Source organism: Phytophthora infestans, genomic scaffold, assembly GCF_000142945.1.
Source record: "Phytophthora infestans T30-4 supercont1.15 genomic scaffold, whole genome shotgun sequence".
NCBI lineage: Eukaryota > Oomycota > Peronosporomycetes > Peronosporales > Peronosporaceae > Phytophthora > Phytophthora infestans.
In genome coordinates this window covers 690,768-708,055 of record NW_003303744.1, presented here as the reverse complement: position 1 = coordinate 708,055, position 17,288 = coordinate 690,768, and the positions used below count along the sequence as shown (strand labels likewise).

Genomic DNA, 17,288 nt, shown 5'->3' with positions numbered 1-17,288 from the left:
GCATGGCGAAGCTTGAAGAGCAGGAGGCCGCGACTCCAGAGGTCGTGGACGACGTCAACATGGCGGACGCCGAGCACAGCGGCGAAGTTGTGTCCACGGACACTAAGAGCAAGAAGAAGAAGAAGAAGAACAAAAAGAAGAAGAGCAAGAGCTCGACCTCCTCTGCCTCCGCTGGCTCCAAACTGCCGCCGTTCCGCGGCGTCCAGGGCTTCACAGACAGCTACGTGGCTGTGGGTCAGACGGAGCCGCCTACGATCCCCATTGAGAAGCTCTTCCCGGACGGACACTACCCCGTTGGCGAGATCCAGGATCACCCAGGCGACTTTAACTCGTTCCGTTTCACGAGTGAGGAGAAGCGCGCACTAGAGCGTGTCCAGGAAGATCTCTACGAGACCGTTCGACACGCTTCTGAGGTGCATCGCCATGTGCGCAAGTTCGCACAGAGCCTCATGAAGCCTGGCATTAAGCTCGTCGACATGTGCACGCAGCTCGAGAACAAGAACCGAGAGCTCGTGGTCGAGGCCGGCTTTGCTGTACGAAGTGATTTATATTTATTACGTATTTACAATTATTTCTATTTTACTAACGTGGCGACTACTGTAGCGCGGTATTGGCTTCCCCACAGGCTGCTCGCTGAACCATGTGGCTGCCCACTACACGCCCAACTCTGGAGACGACACGGTGCTATCATACGGAGACGTGATGAAGGTGGACTTCGGTACGCAAATCAACGGACGCATCATCGACAGTGCGTGGACCGTGGCGTTCGACCCGCAGTTCGACCCTCTGCTGGCTGCTGCCAAGGCTGCGACAGAGGCCGGTATCGCGAACGCTGGTATTGACGCCCGTCTGGGTGAGATCGGTGGCGCTATTCAGGAAGTGATGGAGTCGTTCGAGGTCACAATCGACGGCAAGACGTACCCGGTTAAGTGTATCCGTAACCTCAACGGCCACTCTATTGGCCCTTACCAGATTCACGCTGGTAAGAGCGTTCCTATTGTCAAGACTGAGGACCAGACCAAGATGGAGGAAGGAGAGATCTTCGCTATTGAGACGTTCAACACCACCGGTCGTGGCTACGTGGTGGAGGACGGCGAGTGCTCGCATTACGCCAAGGCCTTCGACGCTCCTCACGTGCCGCTGCGTCTGCCCCGCGCTAAGAAACTGCTGGGCCACATCACGCGTACTTTCGGTACACTACCATGGTGCCGTCGATGGATCGAGCGTGAGGACGGTGGCTCGGCTACGCTAAATCCGAAGGGCGCCAAGCAGGAGAAATACCTCATGGCCCTGAAGAACCTGGTGGACACGGGTATCGTCACCGCGTACCCACCGCTTGTGGACGTCAAAGGCAGCTACACGGCGCAGTACGAACACACGATTATTTTGCGTCCGACGTGCAAGGAGGTGGTCTCTCGTGGCGATGACTACTAAGATTGTTCTCGATTGGACTCGTCATTGCTGCTACGTCGCGAAAATGAGAGATCCAGCCGATGCTTTGAATAAAATCCTTCACTTGTGCACAGGTTGAACGTATTCATGAGATCTTTCATCACTTCATGCAACGTTGTATTCGCTCGCAATGACCCAGAGCAAAACAGCATCACTAAATTTGCTTTGGGCCAGAAAGTAGTACCAAAGAATATTTCTTAGCAAGTCAGCGGTAAACTACTTTTTTTTAAATCACTTACTTCTAGTACAACGTAGTTTCAAAGTACTACGTAGTAGTATGTCATGACTCAGTTAAGTTTCTACTCATTCTCAATCAAACTAAGCTTAAGCCGGGCTACACGACATGAGTTTAGCCTATATTGCTTGCCGAGATCGAATCGGGGTCCGTGCTGCCTTGACAGCCAAAGCGACCGATCGATCTACCATCAAATCCACATCGATATCCTGTAAATCGACCCTTTTTGCCGTTTTGAAAGGTAATTCGATCACAGATAAAATCTATCTGCATCTCTTTTTTATGACTGGTTTTATGCTCCGGCCGCTCGACCTAGGCTGCCAAAACGGAGCCATCTGCAAAGCACAATAATTTTAGTCAAATTTAAATTAGCGATTTTTATATCTTCTCTGAGTTTTAAATCCAGAGTTTATAATATAGTTTTTCGTTCAGATTTATCAATGGTAAGAATCTGGATATTATCCAGAGTTCATGTGTAGTTTTATTTTAATATTAAAATACCTGTAGTGGCGAAATACAGTAACCGGCAGTGATAAAAAGGTAATAGCAGCTGAGTACTACATCACCCTTCGGGAAGTGATACATGGGATGGATGATGATGCTACAGTTTCGGTTTACAGTCGTCTTCATTTTGCAGAGACAAAAGAAACAAGTATTGTGTACTTCTTCTACTGCTTTTCAGGAACATGTATTCTCGACGAGGTCTTTTGTAATGAACTCGCATCGTACTCGCACTGACAATGAGCGTGCGCAACGGAAGCTTGTGCTGCGCCATAATCGATCAGAGATTGAGCGGATTGAGAGAGCCTAATGGTCTAAAAGACTTATTTGTAGCCAAAAAGTACAGTATGTAGCCTTTTCATATTATACATGTAGTATTTTATTTGTGAGTTCCCCAGTCATTATGTTAAAATTTTGTAAGAAGGAACGTATTACATCATATTCGGTCTTATTACTGAACAACACAAAGTCCCAAGATCATTTTTTTTAGCGTTTACGTAGCAGTATTATGTTAGACTTGGAGGGTAACTTCAAATACGTTCGATAATATTCAGAGCTGGGCAACGCACGGCATTAGTCATAGCTTCGATGGAACTCGTCTCGCTAAACAAGTTCTGCACATGGATTAAAAAGCTTTGCAAACGATATTGGAATGATGGGATCTTTTTTTTTCACATTCAGCAATACCACCACGATCGCTCTGATGCTCATGCTGTAGCCTGGGGCGACAGTTTGACTTGTACGTCGTCTAAAACGGGAAAGAAATTTGGTCCGATGATGGTAACAGGACAATCGTGGATGGAAAAATTGCACCTTCGCGCAAATAAATGAAATCGTTGAGCGTAGTAATTCCCTCGATAATTACTCAAGTCGTAAAGTAGTCTTCCAGACTACCGTGCTAGCAGCACAAGTGCATCAAAAGAACTTTTCAGATTTCCACCGGCCATCTTTGTACACTAATCTGAAGTCGCTCGTGTCTGGAAGGAGAATCTTGGCCAACTTGTTAAGGACTTTATTTCTCTTTGACGACTCGACTGAGACCTTCTCAACTGTAGTGGCCGCTTTTGATAAAGGGTCGCGGATAACGAACCATCTCTCCTCGGAATCTGCATCAGCTTTCGACGTCAGACTGGTGGGAGAACCTTGACGAAGTGAGCGCGCTTCGCTGTATACAAGAAGTGTGGCGACTATCATCAGTAGCACGACAGTGAGACGCATGATCATTTTCGCTGTGGGAGCTGAGATCAAGCACTATGAGGCAGAGGGTTAAGCAGCAAGTGGGACAGATGAGAAATGATTCCCAGCATCCTATTAGGATCGAAGGATCGAATAGGATTCTTAATGCTGGACGGGACTCATAGGAATCTCATTGGTAGTCCACTGGCAGCAGGATCAGGGATTTATGGGTGCTCCCAATCTTGCGTGGCATCATGACTGCACTTCTACTAGAAGCTCTAGTATTTCTCTAAAAAATCATGTAATGGTACATGTACATGTTTTATACTTGACGAATACAGACTACGTAGTAGGATAATTGCTAAGTCTCAATAGGGACGCTACCAAGTACACGTACAAGTACCCTTCAGTGCACGTGGCGTTCTTTTCATCACCTGCAGCTTTTGCCACCAATGCTTAAATATTACATGTACTGAAATACAGTGCTTCAAGTATAAGAAGCTTAAACTAATAAACATTATGAAAAACAAACCTTTCCATAATGTTTACGCTGGATGTTCGACAAATAGAGAGTTGATTTGAACTTGCAGTTCGAAGAACTGTGTTATTAACAGTTCGAACATAGTGAGAACTGTGTTGGTGGGGTAACGAGGGAGTTTGTCATCTCTCAACCTTCGTCACACATAACGATCAAGTAACATTCGTCGCACATACAGCACCAAACAACACCCAAAGTAACGAATGTCTTCCATGGCAGTGGTAGTGGAGTCTGGGTGGAGAAGAGGTGGTGATGATTGCATGGCACTACTGGAAAACGCTTTGCTGGAGAGAAGAACACGATGGGTCTGGGTGGAGAGGAGGTGGTGATGATTGAATACCCTCCATGGTACTACTGGAAAGCGCTTTGCTGGAGAGAAAAACACGTGGAAGAGGAAGGAAACAACAGATTATAGCAAGAATTGGCGCTGCTAGTTGGAAAGAAGCTTCGGGATGCAGTGGAATACTCGAGCGAGTATGGACTTGACGCAGTGTCAGCTGTCGCTAGTGGAGTCTGGGTAGAGAAGAAGTGGTGATGATTGAAGAACAGATTGGCGCAAGAGTTGGCGCTGCTACTTGGAAAGAAGCTTCGGGATGTTGCGGATGCCTCTTACTGTGGGTGTGAGTGAGTCTGGTGGTGTCATTACGGCGGATTCGTTGCGATGTGTCGCTAGTGTGTTTACTAACAAAGCGATCGATGACGAGAATTTGAATAAAGAGGAAAGTTACGATTCTCTCGGTCTTCTTGCGCTCAGATGCATGACGAACATTGACCTGAGCGTTTCTCCCTGAATTTTGTTTAGACCAAACAACACAAACTAACGAATGTCTTCCATGGCGGTGGAGTCTGGGTAGAGAAGAGGTGGCGATGATTGAATACCTTCCATGGCGGTGGAGTTTGAGTGAAGAACCGATGGTGTCTGAAATGACGCTAGGGTGATGTTACTGAGACGGATCAGCCGCTCTTCTTCATTGAGTGCGCGTACAGGTGGCTTGGACCACGCTGCAAGCTCGTGGGTAAACGGAGTCAACGCAACAAATGCGTATCTGGATGTTACTCGGGAAACAAGCAGGTATGATTGTTGTGGTTTGTTCACAACTCGCTGTGTCGACTTCCAATCCATGACGACCATGGAGGTGAGCGTTTCTCCCTGAACTTTATAGACCGTCGACCCGACAGCGCAGACGAAAGGCAGTTGCTGGGGCTTGACGGTGACCGAGCGCGGTTGTCCGTCAGGTGTCTTTGAGAGTGCGATGGTGGACTTCATGTAGGCTTCGGTCTTGAAAAACACTGGGAACAGCTCTGGGTCAACTCCATCACGAATTGCAATCGCTTGCGGTCGTGGTATGCGAACCATAGCGTACTCCGGCGGCTTACTGGGTAACTGAACGATTGTATTGGACGCACCATCGCGCACGAGCTGAAAGCTAGTGTTAGGGGGGAAGCACAAAAGCTAAAGTGCCAAGCGTGCCGTTCGCGACGCCTTTCGAAGTTGCGATGTTCTGCGTGATCTGAATGGGCATGGCGTCTATTAAGTCGAGGTAGGGAGCCATCCTACCGAATCGATTATCGGGAAGGCTCATGGCATAGCGCAGATCACTTTGGCTAAGTCCATTGAGTGAGCCCTTAAAGTTGGCGATGACGCGGACAGGGAACATGTTGGTGGGTAGCATTGACGCAGTCTTTGTGACGAGCTCGTTGTTAATGGCCAAGCGAGTCGCGTTTTCTGGAGTGACAAAGACTGCATTGGAGCCTATATCATTCTGTAACAATGGCAATGTAGTGCTCCCCCGTTCGTGCCGCGTGATCACGCGACTGTTAATCAAATTAATGAACTCTGGTGTCCATTGTCCAAGCCGAGCCAGACTACAGCCGGCGCCCCACTCCGGATCGTTTCGGAAACGCACTGATTCCTCGAGGATCACGACGGTCGTAAATCTTCTCCAGAGGTCAAACCCTTCAATATCAGTAGTTTTCGCTCTGACCTTCTCGGTTGGATCGCGGTAAATGGGGTCAGCTTTTACTGGTGGCATTTGCAAGAAATCACCAACAAGGACGACATGGACACCGCCAAACGGCAGCGCAGAAATGTGCTTGTAGCGCCGCAGCAGCCTGTCCAACCGGAGCAATTCGGCTTTACTCATCATGGAGACCTCAGTAATCACTATAAGGTCCAACGGCGAGAAGTTGTTTTCATTGATGTCGTGTTGCAGGCGCATCATGAAACTTGCGAGAGTTCGCCCGCCAACGAGAGTAGCTGCCTTGCCCGTCAAGGCCGTCTTCACGACAGAATACTCACGCTGCCAGCTAGCACAAAACGCGTCAATTGCGTCGATCACACGGCTTTTGCCGGTGCCGCCAGTACCTCCTAAGAACATCAATAGCTGGTCATGACGAGATTGCGCCTCAAATTTGTCTGTGCGATAGCCGTCGCTGTTACCACGAACACTGCCAAGCTCCTGATGGAGAAAACGTCGAAGGGGTGACGTTGCAATTAAGGTGAATGCAACGTATTGACGTTTGTTGAGAGTAAATGCTCTAGCGACGTCTTCAATCAATGCGTAGGCTCGAAGAGGAGATGGTGGTTGTGGCGATAGCTGATTCAGTGACGACCACTGTGGAACAGATTGGAGTGTATTCTCAATGAGCTCAATCACTTCGGTGGGTCGCTCGTTGCAGTATCTGTTCAAGCGGTGTGGCGTAGTTTCGTCATTGGATGTATCACTAACAAATCGTTGCAGTTCATCGACCGAGAAATCGAACGTCAAGCTGTAACTGCGCACGTCTGCGACCGCATTCACAGTCCGCTGCGCGGCATTATTCAACAAATGTTGATATCCTCACTTGAGATGGTCGATCCTGAGCTCGGGAAGATTGGCAAGGTTGATTCCAGAGCAAATGCAGCGGGGCTTTCGTTATCATTATCTCCATTATCATCACCACCTTTGTTGTTGAAACAGCGGCAGAAAGTATCGAATCGAGAGGTATCCGGAACATCCGATTCGGATTCATCCTCATGATTGAGTACAGCATCGACGTCCTCGCGAGTCCCAACGAGTTCATCGTTATCCGTGTTGTTATCAGTAGGAACTTCAGCATCATCGTTGGCCGCACTACATTCTTTTGCCTGTTTAGTTGCGCGGTATAGTCATCCATATTAGCCATGATTTCACACGTAAAACTCGAGCGCGTGGGTTGCCACTGTACAAAATGATTCAATCCATTTAGCATTGTCTGTCGCGTTGGAAACAAGATCTTTGACAGCACGGAACGGTTTAAACAAAACTAATGCACATTGGCTCCGCTTCACGACAAGTTCAAACGACGACTCGGAATCCACAAAGGGTATTTGAATGCCAGACACGACCGGAACCACTTTATCAATGTGCGTACCAACACAGTGCGAAATAAAAAGTGGGTGGTCCGGTAAGAACAGAACAGACTCAGCTGTTGAAAGTGTCTTGCCACGTATTCGTACAAACCCACATTGTCAAGTGACCGCGGCCGGAATAAATAATCGTCAAGAAACGACGCTGCACGAAAGGTAACATCTGAACTTTGCCTTTGAAGCCGGACGAGATCACACGAGCGCGGCACGCCTTCGACGAGCTCGTTTAACACGTTTCGTAGAGGAAGCGATGCACACGGTGTGCTCATATACGCGCATGACCCACGTAGCACGTATAAAGCAGCGAGTGGCCCTGCGATTTCGCGTCGATTTGTGATCGCATAAACTAACGACGCAACGCGTCTGCGGCCCACTGCAACTCGATTAACATCACGAGACACACCATCTAGCGTTTTCCGAACTTGACGTCGCTTAAACGCAGCGAGGGCAACTGCAGTAATCGAATCAATTTGCTCCTGCATCTTCGTAACGTACTTGGTCGCATAGTATATCCGCTGCAACGCGTTTAAACCACCGATCATTACTTGAATGTCATGGTTTGCTTAAATGTCAGCATCATCTCACGATTAAAGCCATTGACGAACTCAAATGGTGATCGTCGCGCAAGATCAATTCCCTCACTCGAGCAAACCGTCTGCTTACTTCGAGCTCGTGGAAATCCGTAGCGATATTGTCCAGGGCGAGAAATTCGACATTTCTTGAAGCAGCTTCCTGCATGTGACCACCAATGTAAATTGAGCATAAAGACAAGCATCGAGACCGCGAATGAGACTATGCGAGGCAGCCACCGGGCATCGTCGACCGATGGGGGGAGCATCATGATAGCTTGAGCGACTTTATCATCGCGAAACGCATCATCTTGACGGCGCTCGAGTCGACACGATATCTGGTTCAAGTCTCGCAAATATTCTCCATACATGTCATTGTTGCTGTCTGAATTCATTGTATGCAGATACATATCGTGACGATAAATTGCTACCTTTGCGGCTGCAACACCACCTCGACATGGAGCCTCCAATTGCACTTTAGTTTTCAGTTCATCCGAGGAGTACGAGCGCATCTTCGGCGGCCACGACGATGGTCGATTTTCTAACAAAAGACGTCGAATGACGTGCTGCGAGCTGAAAACGTTTCTGCATTCAGAGCACCGAAGGAGGGCCGGCTCACCGCGTACGCCTTCAAGCTGCTTTTTTGGGTCTTCATAGGCCTCTGGCGGAATCGGTAATTCTTTAAGATCAGCAAATGAATGCCCGCAAAATACACATGATGAGTTCGCAACACGCAATGGCATCGTCGTCGAAACGAAACTGTCTGCGTACGCCTCGAGGTCTCAGTAGTATTGGTCGTCATACGCTACGACAGCTCGTTCAAAAGCATCGCTGTTCGGAGGGGCATCATCCAACCAAATCGAAAAGTGGGCATGTAGTGTTCCACCACCTTGGGTTTCGACCATGCCAAAATATGCCTTGACATCTCCAAAGAGGCCTTCAAACGGTATATTTTTCATATGCTTGGGTGCGACACCAAGGACATGCTCGATAAACGCGTCCATGTTGCGCATGAAAAGTCGAGCCGATGCAACGTCATTACGCATGCATGCGCTGTGTAGTGTCGACTTGTCAGGAATGTCAGCCAGCGCAGCGTCAAACAAAGTCTCAACAGACGTGATCTTACAGTACTGAGCCATGACGAACGAATCAGCAACGTTTGGCGTTAGCGTCACAAAAAGCGCCGGTTGGCCGAATCGCGCTTGATACGCGAACGCCCGTCGACGACATTGTGCTCGCTCGGCATCGCTACCCCACATCGAGCTCCCACTGAGCTCAACCGTCTTTAGCAAATTGGTCGGGCTAGTGTTTCCACCCCGCATCGATGTTGTTCGCCCCTGTCTCCACAACTCCTTCTCACCCAATGCCTCTACGAGATCTTCTTCAGTAATGTCGCTGTATGGCTCGAACAAAGCAGGATTGCGCTGGCACTTCAACGCGACTTGGGTATACATCTTCTGGGCCGATAGATAGTCAAAGCTCACTAGCATGAACAACTCATCCTCTGCAAATAATCGCGTGCTGAGCTGAGCATAATAGCGGATACACGCATCGAACGACACTGGAATATGCCGCGGCTCGTCAGGGTGCCCTCTTCCGTACGAAAATAAATGAGGGAACATACGAGCGAACAACACCTTATCTTTTTGAGCGAATTGGCTGGAATGACGGACAAGAAACTGAGGTTGCGATTCACTTTGACACGTATGCCCGGTGGCGACGCCAGCATTCTCCGCACTCACTTCACGATCATCGGAAATGAAAACGACTCGGCGCTCTAGTACGTCTGTCTCCGTACTAGACGCATCGTTTTCAGACACACCGCCGACGCGATCATGTTACCTTTCTATTTCTGAGACTTCAATATCAGTATCCGGGTCTTCAAAAATTAAGTTTTCTGCAATTGTGTGATCTGGAAGCCCACCACAGTTGACAACAACAGATTCATACAATGCGTTGTGTTGTCTATAAAACATCGAAACGTCGTTAACCATTTGGCGGCGGACACAATGCATTTGACGAACGCACGCTTGTTGTTCCGTTGTGAACGGTCCCGCCAACACCACGCGATACGATGCTAGGTTTGATACTGGAATTGGCAGCAATGTCGCTGGTGGTCCAGGCGTAGCATCGAACACTAAGCAATGGGAGCGAATTGTCCGGTGCACACCTCCTCGCATAAGACATGTTACTGCGACGACAGATACCATCTGCGTCATCAAGCGCTCAGGCAATGTAATATCCACGAAACGACTTGGCAAGGTGCCCACATAGAAACCATTTTTGATCGAAAACTTGGGGATTAATCGTTTCGCCAAACTTCTATCGCACTCTTGACAAATGTATAGACTGCCGTCAGAGCGGAAGCCACGCTTTGACAGCAATAATCCCCTCAGAGACGAGTTTAAATGAGAGCAATCGTATTCAGAAACAAGTTCATCAGGCAAGGCCTCACCAGCACTCGACAACAACTGGTGAAATCGTCCCATGATATCGCTATCCAAGGCGGTGACCACGCGGCACGATGTTCGGACTTCACTACGATCACAAACAGCACACGCAACCTCATCAAGCCCAACCGCACCTAGCGCCAGTCGTGGACGTTGCAGACAGGAGCGTTTCGCCGCATCCGAGACCGGACAAAGTTTCGGAATATCTCCATCACCCCAAGCGTGATATTCATTGTTTGCCGAAGTATCACAAATTCCACGTATGGCGGCTGGCGGTTGGGTGGCGCGTGCTACTCGCGCTCTCTCGCGTTGCTTGCGAAGTCTTTCTTCTATTGCTTCACGTGATTCTCGAGCGCGTGATCGCTGAACTGCTAACCAATTGCGCTCGCGCCGCTCTTCGCCACTGATAACCATATTGATATCTGCAACCGTGAAGGTCCTCAAAGTGACACCAAGTACTAACGCAAATCAATCTCGACCGCTGTTAAAAAAATGACCATAGTTTGACAATTGTAAGTTGAAGTAGCTAAGTCGATCAAATTCGACAATGCAACTAGTCGCAAAACTTACAGCACCGGTGTTATTTATGCTATGGTATCTTAATAAATACCCACTGACAGACGACGCTGATAACCTATAGACACGATGACTACGTATTAATCAACTAAACACATCATCTCTCTTTGAATAGAAAACGATCGATGGTGAGCTGCACCATTCGTTTCTTTGTCGGAGCTTCAACACACGCTTGTTGTTCAGCTGATTGGTTCCTCTTCCGCACACCGATGACACCTCTACAAATTGGAGAGCCGCAGAAACATTCCACAACATGCTATAACATTTATTGTCAGCGAGGATAAACACAAAAAAAATCTGCAAATTTTTACACACCCCAGAGTCAAAGTACTGAAACCCATAATCAAACGTGAGTTCCTTGCCAGGATCAACTTAGCATATCGTGAATTACCCACATCGCTTTTGACCGCGAGCATTGCACTTCTCCATTCAACAGTTTGGCTCGCAACTGTGATTCATAAATCGCATACAGCCTCCGAATCGTGTAACGTCGATAATCATGTTAGCATTCACTTGAACCATGTCGATATGCTCGGAATTTCGATAGAGCTATATACCACACATCAAAATATTAACTGAGGCCAAGACATAACTATAATCACACACCTGAGAGCGTAACTTGGCTTCGCTGATGTTCAATACTTCACCCACATATTCACCAACGAATTGTCCAGAATTGATCCCTTCCTCCCTCTAAACAGTTTGATTACCTTGACCTAGTCACTCCAAAATATTATAATGAGATTTAGGAGGTCCTGTTTAAGTCGGTATGACTGGCTTAAACTATACAGACACTAATGGCTGGTGTACAGCTATTGGTGGCTTCCTAATACTAATAAAGTACTCACTTCGTCTTTTGACGCCTACAAGTAACGTCTTTTTCCTCTCCCTTCTTCTTCTCGACCTGTCATACGAGTTATAGGTTATGAGCCCAAGCCAAGCCTCAAGCGACGACTTTCCACGTCTCATCGGCGCCGAGAATTTTGACGTCTGGAAGACCCGTGTGTGCGCAGCACTAGATGGCAAGCACCTACTCGGCTACGTGAAGCAGCCCGACTACGACGGTGTGTCGGAAGACGAGAGTGAAGACAGTGGCAGCGAAATGTCTGATGCCAACGATGAACCGCATGCCAGAACTACCAAGAACGTCGAAATCGACTCCGACGCTGTGGACTACGACGAGAGCGACGACGAGCTCAAGCCGCCCTCGGACTCGGACGAAGACTCTGGAGCCAGCTTCGATACGTCAATCAAGAGGAAGGACCTCCCGGTAGTTCGACCATTTAGCCATCGCGAGGCTCGCCGTGCACGCAAACGCGCCAAGAAAGAGAAGAGCCAGCCTCTTAGCCAGCGCGAACGCCGTCGACAAGAAGCCAAGACCAAAGCCTTCTTGATGAGAACGATGGACAACATGCACGTGCGGCTCGTCAAGAATCTCACGACATCCTTCGAGATTTTCAGCTACATCTGCCAGAAGTACGAGGGAGCAGCCTTTCATGGTGATCCGTACTTCATTCAACACTACTTGATGGAGATCAAGTATGAGGAAGGCTCCGACTTAACTGAGTTCTTTCTCAAGCTTGAGAGCGTCAGAAGCCACCGAATCGGTGATGACCAAGGGACAGAAGTCTATCTACCTGTTCCACTCGATGCCCAAGTCGTGGAAAGACGATCTCCGCATCTGGAAGGGCCAGCGGAAGTATATCCCGTATGAAGACCTCAAGCAGAGCATTGAAGGCAAGGTTCGCGATCTTTAAGCTCAAGAGCGCTACACCTTGGCCAAGGGCACACCAGAGTCCTCTGCAACCAAGGGTGAGAGCGCTCAAGTGGTTCCTGTGTCACAAGCCCAAGGCCGTGACAGCGCCAATGTCTGTTCCTACTGTGATCGCCCACGCCACAACATTCGCCAATGCCGAGGCCTTCAAAAGGATTTGCGAGATGGACGAGTGAAGGCTGGGACAGTGCTACCTGCTAACTTCGCCTTCAAGGGTAACTCGAAACGCGATCACCCGTACCAGAACTCGAACAAAGGTGGCAATGGGCGACACGGCAAGAATAATAACAACCGCGACTTCAAGGGCAACAACAGTAGTAGCAAGAACAAGCACGGAAATGGCGGCAAACAACGCGGTCAAGATCGCTACAAGGACCGCCCGCTTGAGTCAGACAATGACGATGACGACGACAGTGATTCTGGAAACAACCGCAAGGTAACTCGCCAAGGACGTCGTGACACCGGTCTCATCGCTGTTGCTACCACAGTCAATCTCCCGTTTAGCCTCACTGCTCAAGCCAAGATAGAATTCGATCCCACCTGGACAATCGACTCTGGCTGCACTCGACACGTCACCCATGAGTCTCAGTGGTTTACCGACATCACCTCCAGTGGTGGATCCATTACGGTTGGTGGTAATAACCAAATCCCCATCGAAGGCATTGGACGGGTCGATCTGGAAGTCACTGACTCCAAGGGCACTATGCAGAAGCTTATCCTTCATGGCGTCCTGTATGCTCCCCAGCTCCAATTCAGTTTACTTTCAATTCCAGCAGCTGTGAAGCACGACTTTCGCTTCAACTTTAACCGCAAACAGTGCTCTATGCAAACTGACCAGTGCTTCAAGATCAAAGCGCTTATGGCTACCAACACGGATCTGTATCAGTTCCAAGCCAAACCAGCGGCACCTCCAGCGGCTCTTATTGCCTCAGGTAAGCAACGTTCCTTTCTGCTCTTACATAAACGCCTTGGACACCCTAACGTTCGTGTCTTGAATGACCTATCTAGGAGTCAGGCCATACATGGACTCGATGGATCTATACCTCTAGGTCCAAAGACAGATTTCTTTTGTGTTGCCTGCACGTTAGCGAAGTCACACCGCTCCCCATTTTACTCTAATAGAGTTGTTAAACGTGCTACATCACCTTTGTCAAAAGTCCATTCAGATATCTGTGGTCCACTACCTGTGCCTAGCCTTACTGGTTGTCGCTACTTCTTGATCTTCATCGATGACTTTTCTCGATTCATGTTCACTTATGCAATTAAGAACCGTAGCGAGTTGTATGGCTGTTACGAAGACTTCAGGAAGAAAGCCCTGAATATTTTCAGACAAGATATATCTGTCATAGAGTACGCGTTCAGTGTTGAAGACAATGCAAACCAGGGTAACTTTAAGATTCAGCGGCTTCAAGCAGACAACGCTAAAGAGTACGAGAAGCTTGGCCGCATCATATTTAAAAAGTATGGAACTCACGCCCAGTTTACCAATGCATACACACCTCAGCAAAACGGAGTTGCAGAACGCCGCATGCGTACCATTATGGAGCGTGTCCGAGCCCTTCTACTTGACGGCAAGCTACCGAAGCAGTTATGGGCCGAGTGTGTCTGTCATGTGACCACTCTCATCAATATGACTCCTAGCTCCAAGACGGATGGACGAACCCCGTATGAGCTTTGGCACAACCGTATTCATCATGCAGTACATCAAAGTATCGATGCAGCGGATAATGTCCACATCACGGAGAAATACCGAGACAAACTCGACGCTAGAGCCCGTTTGTGTATGCATCTTGGTGTGCCTGACCATAAGAAAGGCTACCGTCTGATGGACATCAATACTCATGCAATTATCTACAGTCGTGATGTAGTCTTTAAAGAGGACGAATTTCCCTCTCTCACAGGCCTGACGTCTACTCCAGAGCCCACACAGTCCACGAATCGGTAGAAATCTACCGCTACACTTGCACCTGTACATCTGCCACCTGCAACTGCTACTACAGTAGCACCGGAGCCTGAACATGTGTCAGAACCAGTGATCACACCGTCACCCACATCAGGCCCTGCAATGACAGCAGCGCCAGGCACAGTGAACCAACGTGTACTGCCCTCACTGAGGGAGGCTGTTGATCAAACAGCCATACATTATTTTTTTCGAACAGAGACGGACTCTGATCCTCCGCATCATTCGACTCCTAAGCGACCCCGCCTCTCTGCGGAAGCCATTGATAGCTCTGAGGAAGCCAATGACGTGCTGTCCGCGGCGCCCGCTTCTTCTTCTCCCTCATAAGAAGCGCTCTTTGCAGATCGGAAGGGCTCTGTGCCCACCGAAACAGCCTCTACCGATGCGAGGGAGCCTGCTTCGTAGCAGCGGCAAGTAGAGACGACATGTTGGGCTCCATCCTTCAGTTCCTACCAGGCGGGTCACTTAGCGTCCTCCTTCCCTAGCAGAAACTGCAGGGCAAAGTCAGATCGGCTAGCCTAAGCGACTTCCTGGCGGCGTTTCAAGGACTGAGGAAAAGTCCTTTAAGGAAAGTTTTACCTCTGTTATAACATAGAATTGTCAGTTTGATAAAATATGTTCAGAGGCAGGGAGGCTGTTGAAGTAGCCTCTAAACAGTTTGATTACCTTGACCTAGTCACTCCAAAATATTATTATGAGATTTAGGAGGTCCTGTTTAAGTCGGTATGACTGGCTTAAACTATACAGACACTAATGGCTGGTGTACAGCTATTGGTGGCTTCCTAATACTAATAAAGTACTCACTTCGTCTTTTGACGCCTACAAGTAACGTCTTCTTCCTCTCCCTTCTTCTTCTCGACCTGTCATACTAGTTATACTTCCAAAGCAATCAATCCAACACCCTTACGTTCACAATCGACCACTGCGGTTGTTACAGTCGAGCCGATCTGCAGCTGTCGATTTGAACACCGTTCTCCACATGGCCAGTATTCCACGACACACTCGTACCGCATCTATCGCAACGCTCATCACCAACACCATGAAAATCCCAAATAAAATCACAATATGTACACGACGTACAGAGCGATTAATACAGCCTTCACCACAGGCATATTCTGTCTTCTCGTCAATCTCGCAGCAGCACACCGGAAAGTCGCCCTGATTCAACATGATAAAACATTAAAGTCAAAACAACGAAAACCTCGAGATACAGCAATCACTCTAGCTCCTAGCATCACAGATAAACGATGTCCCGTACGATAGAATGTGCTAACCTCGCGCCGCCAATGCAAACGTTTGCCTCGACAATACGAATTGACTCGAAGGCCTGAGCAATCACTCCATCCATTACATGCCCGACCATGCTTTCGCTATCCATTTTGCACTCAAAAACATTAGCACTGCAGTACTATCAGTGAAAATTACGACACCATACCGACAACACGTTTCGCACGTACCTCTTTGTTTCCATACAACTACATTCACCATGTGCAGTTCACTATGCGTGTATGAGACGATGAAACAGGGAAGTGGCGTACACTATTCTAAACAAATGAGCACGACAATTTTCATCTAACAACGTACAACGCGCACCTCTCAAGTACTATAACATCACCATTTACGATAGTACGTACTTTTAATCACACACCAGCATATCCACTAGTGAATACGACACGAGATAGAATAGATGTTAACTTTCCGAAGCACACACCACCTCATCCCTCGCATGACAACATTCATCAAAAATCTATGTGAGACGAGAAGCGAAAAGATTTTCTAAACTCACAGCACCTCGTCCCCCGCAAAGCTGGCGTATAAAGAGCGACATTCACAAATATTGGGTTTAGTTCTAATGAACTCACCTGTACCAGTAATGGAGCTAAGATTACTCCTAGAGGTGCATCCTTTTGTTTCAGTTGTCGATCCATTCCAGCATTAGCAGCAGCAGCGGCAGCTCATGACGGTCTCTTGGATGGCTGCATCTTGTCTTAGTCTTTGTGAGATTTTGGTACACTAGTGTACCAGAATCCACACTAGTGTCACCATCTACTTACAACATTGTTTGCCTGATAGAACTATACGGTATGTGACTACAAGTACAAAATCCGTCACCGACCACGAGTAGCAACCAAGACGAGATTGGAGAAGACTCAAGCGCTGCAGCCAATACTGAAGAGGAGGAGACGATGAGCAGCTATAAGACTACCGATACAAGAGCTGCAGCTAAGAGGACAAGAACATACAGACATCCACTATTAGTAAAAGACCAGCACGACCTGCCGCTGGTGCATGACAACATTCATCAAAAGTCTGTAATGTGAGACGAGAAGCAGAAATAATTATCTAAACTCACAACACCTCGTCCCCCACAAAGCTGGCGTATATTTTTCTAAACCAAGAGCGCCATCAGCAAATATTGGGTCCATTCGTCAATTTACGCAGCTCAAGCATAACCACAAAGCCCCCTTTTGCTCGCAACAGCCACCTATGCCACCTAAAACCCCCACCAAGTCACACAAGACAAGCACTGACACATCGGCAACCGCATCTGCCAAGCAAACAGCAGTCACAGTTATTCCGAAATCTTACCGCTCACCAAACACGAACGACCCAACACGAGCCATCCGCCAACGGAATATGTGTCTCCCCTTAAGAAACTAAGAAAGACG

The 17,288-nt window shown here is 48.2% G+C and overlaps 2 protein-coding genes across 2 annotated transcripts; one reads left to right on the top strand and one right to left on the bottom strand.

The window, feature by feature from the left end:
• Window positions 1–2: 2 nt before the first annotated feature.
• On the top strand, window positions 3–1,434 carry PITG_09504 (methionine aminopeptidase, putative; the record flags this gene model as incomplete). The annotated part of the gene is made up of 3 exons (XM_002903103.1): window positions 3–86; window positions 150–533; window positions 604–1,434. 3 exons carry the CDS (start codon window positions 3–5, stop codon window positions 1,432–1,434), a joined length of 1,299 nt encoding a protein of 432 aa, XP_002903149.1.
• Window positions 1,435–3,103: 1,669 nt separating this feature from the next.
• On the bottom strand, window positions 3,104–3,406 carry PITG_09503 (secreted RxLR effector peptide protein, putative; the record flags this gene model as incomplete). Its single annotated transcript, XM_002903102.1, has 1 exon — window positions 3,104–3,406. One exon carries the CDS (start codon window positions 3,404–3,406, stop codon window positions 3,104–3,106), a length of 303 nt encoding a protein of 100 aa, XP_002903148.1.
• Between the last annotated feature and the right edge of the window lie 13,882 nt (window positions 3,407–17,288).